Source organism: Cynara cardunculus, unplaced genomic scaffold, assembly GCF_001531365.2.
Source record: "Cynara cardunculus var. scolymus isolate 2C unplaced genomic scaffold, CcrdV1 Un_Scaffold_649, whole genome shotgun sequence".
Classification (NCBI taxonomy): Eukaryota; Viridiplantae; Streptophyta; class Magnoliopsida; order Asterales; family Asteraceae; genus Cynara; species Cynara cardunculus.
The window spans coordinates 61,256-68,754 of record NW_020200600.1 but is presented as its reverse complement, the minus strand read 5'-3'; the positions used below and the strand labels follow the sequence as shown (position 1 = coordinate 68,754).

Below are 7,499 nucleotides of genomic sequence, written 5' to 3'. Positions count from 1 at the left end.
AGGTACCAAAATAGAAGTTTTGAAAGTACGTTACCTAAAATAGGAATTAAGTTAAAGTACGTTACTTTTTTATACAATTTGCCCTTTTGATATTTAACATAAAATTTTAATTAAAGGGCATTTTAGGTATTTTACATTTTTTTATCTCTCATCTCTTAGAAGAACCATATTATGTTAAACACACAATGCACACTGTGATATCTTTCATAATATAACGAAAAAGTATAGTGTAATACAGTTCGTAAAGCAACATTACCTGACATATTGTGTTACACTTCGTAAACAACAAAAATACATTGTGATACACTTCGTATAACAACAAGAACACACTGTGATATACATTGAAAATACCATGGTTGATGAATACAATTGTGATACCACCACATTACATCCAACGTTACATCTCCGATGATATCTAGGTTACATCCAAAAACTTTACATCTCCGGCGTTACATCTCCGATTATTTGTGTTACATCCTTGTCGATATCTACATTACATCTCCGGCAAGATATCGTTACGTCTCCGATCTAAAAATAAGATGTGTGCAAAACCAGAAAACTAAAACTGATCTAGGTGTGCAGAACCAGATTTGTGTGGATATGAATAACCAAAACTGATCTTGGTTGTTTTTCTCGATTGGAAGAAGTCATCAAACTAGTTGAGTTGCGACAGAGGTTATGGCAGAAGCCAGATCTATGCAGCTCTCCATTCAACATCGCCATTGTTGAGATGGAGATGGTTGGGATCGGGCGACGAGAATGGTTGGGATCGGGCGACGAGAATGGTTGAGATCGGCTGCAAGAATGGTTGAGATCAGGCTGGGGATAATGGCTGAGATCGATGGAGCATGTGGAGCTTTTGGAAGTGGATACTAAGGGAGGATGAAGAAACGACGAATCAAATTTATTTGGAGTTTCAAATTCCAAAAAAATTTAATAGTTAGGATTTTATAAGCTGTAAAATTTACTAATTTATCATTTGTTTCATTTTAGTAAATAACATTAATTATAAAAAATGATTGGTTCATATTATACCTTCGAGTTACCATAAATTATCTAGTTGTCTTATATATACATATACATATGAATTCACTGGTTTTATCTGGTACGCTACAAGAATTAGGGGCCGTTTACTAAATACTTATCCGGCAAGTGTGGACCGGGTAACTTTCCGTGCATGCATGCACATGGCAATAGCTAAAACTATTACCCGATAAAAGCGATGACATGGATAAAGAGTCTTACCCGGTAACTGATGGTGAAGACTCTTACCCTGATAAGCGTTTACCGGGTAAATTGTTGCATACGATACCGTTTTAGTATACTGCAATCTTATCTGGTAAAATAGATTATAGTGTTGACTCTTACTGATAAGCGATTACTAGGTAGTGTTGACTCGTACTGATAAGCGCTTACGGGGTAAGTACACTTAGAATAAAAGGATTTCTGTGCAGTGAAATTAACTTCGAAATGTGATTTGTTGCTCTCAGTTAACAAATGGGTATGCATAGTGTTCGACGAAATGTCTGCAAGAACCTTCTGGTCTCGTTTCTTTGGACGTTGCTATATATTGTTCTTCCACTGGCAGTTCCGAGAAGTACAAGAACCTTCTGGTCTTGTACTTATGTGTACAAGATTGTGGTTATCTACTACATATATACGACTGCACATTTATGTTTGTCGTCCTAATAACTACGTTAAACAATTTCCCAGTGGATTTTGGAAGGGGTGAGGTCTCCACTAATTGATTGAAACCAACAAAAGTTTTAGAAAATTGAATCAATTTTCTTGTTGATTGACATGCTACCATTAGAGGTGGCTGCACATGCCTTTATCTTTATAAATGGATGTGTCAACTTGAACTTATGATTCAAGTGTATGAGCAAATTTAAACGTTAACACCAGCATCAGAGCTAGGAAATCGAGCAATATCTTTTCATACAGCACTAATCATAGATAGAGCCTCTTAAAACATTCAGAAACTTTTAAACTCAAAACCATTTGGCAGTTCCTCATTCAATTTTAGCAAAAAACAGCTATATCTTTTTTTGAATTTTAAATTTGCTTTTGGACTTGTCAACTCTAAAACCCAAGTCCACATTGGTATAATGAGCACCCAAAAGAAAAGGGAAAAACCAATGTCCAGGATCAGCGCCGACATCCTATCTATATACCTTTCAAGCAATCTTTGTAGCTTATTCTTCATGGATGTTTATCATTCATCACATTATCATTTCTTTTATTCACTAAAATGCTTTCTTGTATGTATCTGCAAGTGGATATATGATCATTTGTACCATACCAAAAAAAAATATGCTTTAAGATTTGCATTTTGGATGCCGATATGTGTCTTTCTCTATAGACACATATGCACACACTTCTTCTACGCGGAAATATATTCTAAGGATGTCACTGCTGAAGTACTTTCTTCAGCCACTGTCTAGAAGCATATATTCTCTCTTAATGTCCACTGTAACCAGAGGGACAATCCTGGGTCGGGCTTTATCGGATATGTTGTCTTGTTTTGATTCGTAAGAATTCTGTCCTTGATCCACTAAAGTTGCGAACTTTGTTATCCTTTTTTTGGTGGAGCCTTTTTCTGATTTAGCTTTGGCAGTCAGGCCGGTATAACTGGTGTAGCTAAGAGTAGCTGATTCAGATTCATAAGCTGTAAACCTTTTTTATTTTATTTTTCACTTCCCTGAAAATGTTATAAATAGATACTCGAGGGCTTAGAATTTTATTCATTCATTCATCATTAGGTGCTCTCACTGGTTGTTGCAATTCGGGAATTTTCTCACATAGTGCAATAATTAAGAGTTAAAACAATGAGCTACAACAGATCAAACATAGGTTCTGGTTAGTCTCTTCCCACGAACCGATGATCAATGCATTATCTAAGAAACATTAATGTTAAAAGGTCTTCAAGAAATTATATGACTAAGATTTAAGAGTTTGTACACATTCTTGATACATTGTTTCAGGTAGTAGGAATGTCGGAAGGAACAGGTTTGAGTTTGGAAGGACTTGTGTGGTCAGACCCAGAGGAACCCACCAAGCAACTATCGTTTGGTTACATGGCATTGGTGAAATGGGATCAAGGTGACAATGAATGTTTGCTTTGAATTGTGATGATTTCTGGGAAGACAAATTTGATATCAATTGCAGAATAGGAAGTGGGTTGTACTCATTTCGGCCATTTTGACATTTGATATTGAGATTTGACTTCATAGTTTTTGTTGATGATATGTTTTCTTCTATATATGACTGCATATGGATGATTTAGGATCTTGAGGGTTGATATTTCCAAGTAACTCTTGGTAAGTTTCTTCTTTCCACTCTACACAAGGGATCAACCATCAGCAAGATGTCCAAAGCATCCTTCAATGATAATAAATTTGGGAATCTTATTTACCAAAATCATTATATGCATAATCAGTACCGACAGCAGTTGGACAAAGTACAAACAAGTAACTTTAACTCTAAATTTGCCATGCAAATTTCTGGGGATATTACAAAAATGAAATATGTTTGCAATTTTCATGGAATAGAAATAGAAAGAAAGCAAGGCATCATTTGGTTTTCATATTAATATCAATACTCTTTCACTTTATATTAAGAAATCACCAACTTGTTCTGTCGATAAATTCTCCTGTTTCTGAGATATGTGGACAGACTTTATAAGGGAATCTCCGTACTGCCATACACAAATTCTCCTTGGCCTTGTGAGGGTTAGAGATGGAAATCTTTGTTACAATTTTCCTTTCCATAATGGTAAAGAGGTTGTTTCCATGATCTAAACCTGGGATCATGCCTATATATATATACATATATATATATATATATCATCTCATGTAGTATGCATGCTTTCTGATCCATGTTCTTGTTCTCATGCAAAGCCTTCGCAATTAAAATTAGTATGAGTCTCTTAGCGGTATTCTTTCTACTTCTTTTGCAATAGATCTTTATGTTCATTTTCGTTTTACATTTTTCAGTTGGACTCGGTTCTTGGAATCTCTGCCTCTCCCAAATGTAAGGATTAGCATATTTCTCCATTTTCATCAACATTACTTTATTATGTGAATGGTATTTTGAACCCTTTTGATTTACAATTTAGATCAAGTGGATCTGCCCAACTGCACCAACTCGTCCTGTAGCTTTGTTTGGTGGATTACCATGTACTTCATGTAAGTCTTTTTAAGAATACAGAATCATGCTTGTTATTCCTTGTGTACTCGTTTCGTGATCCTATTTAGTTTATACAGAAAGATAGGAAACAAAGATGTGATTGTGGGAAAATATTTCTCATGTTACTCCTTCCATGTCTTCTTTTTTCTCTTTCCACTACCATTTCATTTATATATATGCACCCTTACTTTATTGGCCCCATACCTTTTACACATGTTGAAATTTGATTGGAGAAACACGGAAAAAGGATAATAGGTGATTTTATTGGTGGTTGTGGGTCCTATGACATGAAAAGAATAAAAAGAAACGATACCCACAAAAATAGAATGTGAAGGGAGATGGTATAAAAAACAAAAGCTTAATATTTTTCATCATTCTTTTGATTTACGCCTATGTAAGAATTAACAGAAGGGTAATTGTGATTCTTTCTATGATCATCTATAAAGACATGTCAAACATTATCAGGGTTTAATGTTGAAGACATGTCCGACAATGCTACCGATGATGTGGAGGGATTAGATGCTTCAGCAACACACATTGCAAATATGCTGTCGAATGAACGTGATGATAGTATGTTTCCATGTTACTTACTCATATAAATTAGTATCTATATATGTATATTAGCATCCTATCTTATTTTAAATAGTTAACTGTGAACCTATCTTAGACTAGGATGCAGGGGTATTTGAGAATTTTAGAGCTTGTCTTGGATAAGATGGCAAATTTTTGTCAGTGTTGGATTTTCTTTACATTGTGTGTTTTCATTTACAGTTAAGTTAGGGGTTGCGGGCTTCAGTATGGGGTCTGCTATGGCTCTCTACTGTGCTACATGTCGTGTTCTTGGGCAATACGGAAATGGAAACCGATATCCAATTAACCTTAGCTTGGCTGTGGCTCTCAGCGGCTGGCTCCCATGTTCCAGGTTTGACTTTTGTTCTTTATAGACATGCTATCTAAATATATCCCTAACAGGCTAAGGGGCTGTTTTTTTGTGGCTTAATGGCTTAATGGTATGGAGAGCTTAATGCTCATTTTATGTCATTAAGATAGTTTATTTGACACAAAAAGCAAGTAACAATTTATCTAAATCCATACAAACAACTTAATCCATACAGACTTAATGGGAAAAAACCAACCTGCACCTAGGCATATCACTGTACTGAGCAAACTACTTATTCTAGGATTCTGAGGAGCAGAGTGCAAGCATCACAAGAGGCTGCAAGACGTGCAGCATCACTGCCTATTTTACTCTGCCATGGACAAGGTATTTGCTGAAATATCTTAAATTGACTGCAGGATTCCTATTTCACCATTTGTTTTGCATTTGGTCATTCCCATCTTATATGATTAGCATGCTTCTTGATCCACTTAATTTAACTTTTTGTAATGTTCTGTTGAAAATTACTGTTTAAGCTTAGAAGACATCTTTGTTCAAATAAAGATTCAACAACTGTTCATACAAGTGAATGAAGTTGAACATTTGGTAGAACTGCACTAATTCAAATGCCTATGTACAGCCTTAGAAAATGTAGTCTAATTCTAATCCAAAGTTTCTGCTCTTGGTCCTAGTAGGAAAAGAGATCTAGTCTAGTTATAATTCCAAAATATTCTAGGAAATTCACAAACTAAAATAACTTGTTCAAACAAATAACTGTACCCATGCCATGGTTCCTCTAACATGATACTGACAAATCTTAACCTCACCGACGGTGACAAGTGTGTGTGAGTATATGCGGTATATAAATATTTACTTAAAACCAAAAAAAGTACTTATATGTAACCTGAGATTGATGCACCACTATGACGATAAGAGTTCCTCTTTCAAAGAAACACCAAATACATTAGTAGAGCCACAAAGAACACATCATAATATGGAAAATGCTAGGGGAAGATTGTGCATAAGTGATAACTACATGTATACATACACCTTTACATGAGTTGCATCTTTTAACAAACCAAACCAAGCCAAACCAAATGAACCCAGTAAATCCCACACGATGAATGACCTCTTTTAATCCATTTTTAAGAGGAAGCTTAAAAAAGGCCTCGAAACTAGAAATGTAAATATATAACAGGGTACTAGCTTTTTGATGCATTTCTCATGATGAATAGTGGTATGCAAGTGCTACGGGCTTGTGTTATAACCGCTTATATGGAGGGATGCCTCAAAACGTTTTTATGATATATTTGTTTTTGTATTAATATAAAATCGTTTTTCATAGCATTGAGAATTCCTTGTGGTAATAACTTTTCTAAAATTTAGTCATTTTCTAATTGGTCTAGATTTCCATAATTTTCAAAGTATTTAGTTGTGTCTGCTAACTTGTTTTGCAGTGGAGTAAAGAAAATTAGATCTAGTTGGAGATTGTTGAAGCTTGATATTATTGTTGGGCCCCTCTATCTACCAGCTTCAGCTTCTAGATGTTGGTGACTTGACATGGTATCAGAGCTCTCGGGTTTTGAAAGGTTTCACTTATCTTTGCATTGTGTTAGTGATGCACCTTTGCGTGCCAGAATCGCACGCGAGGGGAAATGTTGAAGCTTGGTAGAATTAGTCGGCCCTCCACTACTAGCTTAACCTCCTCCAAGGTCACATTGGAGGGCGATTGTTGAAGCTTGATAGCATGGTGGGCCTTTTATCTACCAACTTAACCATTTTGATGAATTATAATAAACACATGACGACAGAGACTTGAGGTCTGTATGAAGTTTATAACCCAGTTTTGACATTTTTTATTCAAATATATTTGGACTCTATATCTATTGTCCAAAGGTCATGTAAACTCTTGTCACCCACAAAGTCGTCCAATTGGCGATTCTCTCGACTAAAATTATTGTATGATAATATGTAATGTGGTTATCATTTGCATCAGAAAATGAATGTATTTATTTGAAAGGAATAACCACATTACTTGGTGTATTTGGAATACCATCAAACTTTGAGTTGATGATGTATGAAATTTAAGATTATTTTTCCTCGATGTCATTCAGTTATGTTTTTCTACCCATTGAAAGAATTGGTTTTTGCTTGTATCGGTATAACTTGGTTCGTCAATCTAGGTCTATCCGTTGGTCGAGTTTCGATCTTGATTAGATATGATTTGATCCAATAGATATTTATTTGAGTTGATTCTCTGGTCCAATATATACATATACATGTAAATAATTAAAACCAAAATTTTCTATTCCTAGTTTTTGTTTCTAATATTGAAAATCCATTTTGTTTTCCTACTTTTCTCACTCTTAAAAACCAAATCTCTTCATATATACATCACTACCTCCATCACCTTCATCTTTATCCTCCTCCCCCT

The 7,499-nt window shown here is 35.1% G+C and overlaps 1 protein-coding gene across 2 annotated transcripts in view; it reads left to right on the top strand.

The window, feature by feature from the left end:
- The first annotated feature begins 2,752 nt into the window (after positions 1–2,752).
- LOC112501871 (acyl-protein thioesterase 1 homolog 1-like) overlaps positions 2,753–7,499 on the top strand; it is an 8,152-nt gene continuing 3,405 nt past the window's right edge. The window contains exons 1-8 of one of the 2 annotated variants that reach the window (XM_025105617.1): positions 2,753–2,859; positions 2,985–3,102; positions 3,996–4,032; positions 4,118–4,187; positions 4,654–4,758; positions 4,960–5,110; positions 5,370–5,452; positions 6,523–7,151. In XM_025105617.1, the coding sequence (XP_024961385.1) occupies positions 2,829–2,859; positions 2,985–3,102; positions 3,996–4,032; positions 4,118–4,187; positions 4,654–4,758; positions 4,960–5,110; positions 5,370–5,452; positions 6,523–6,530 (603 nt within the window). In that variant the 5' untranslated portion in view covers positions 2,753–2,828 and the 3' untranslated portion in view covers positions 6,531–7,151. Of the gene's footprint in view, positions 2,860–2,984; positions 3,103–3,995; positions 4,033–4,117; positions 4,188–4,653; positions 4,759–4,959; positions 5,111–5,369; positions 5,453–6,522; positions 7,152–7,499 lie in introns of those variants that run through there. The other variant, XM_025105616.1, reaches the window with a different exon arrangement.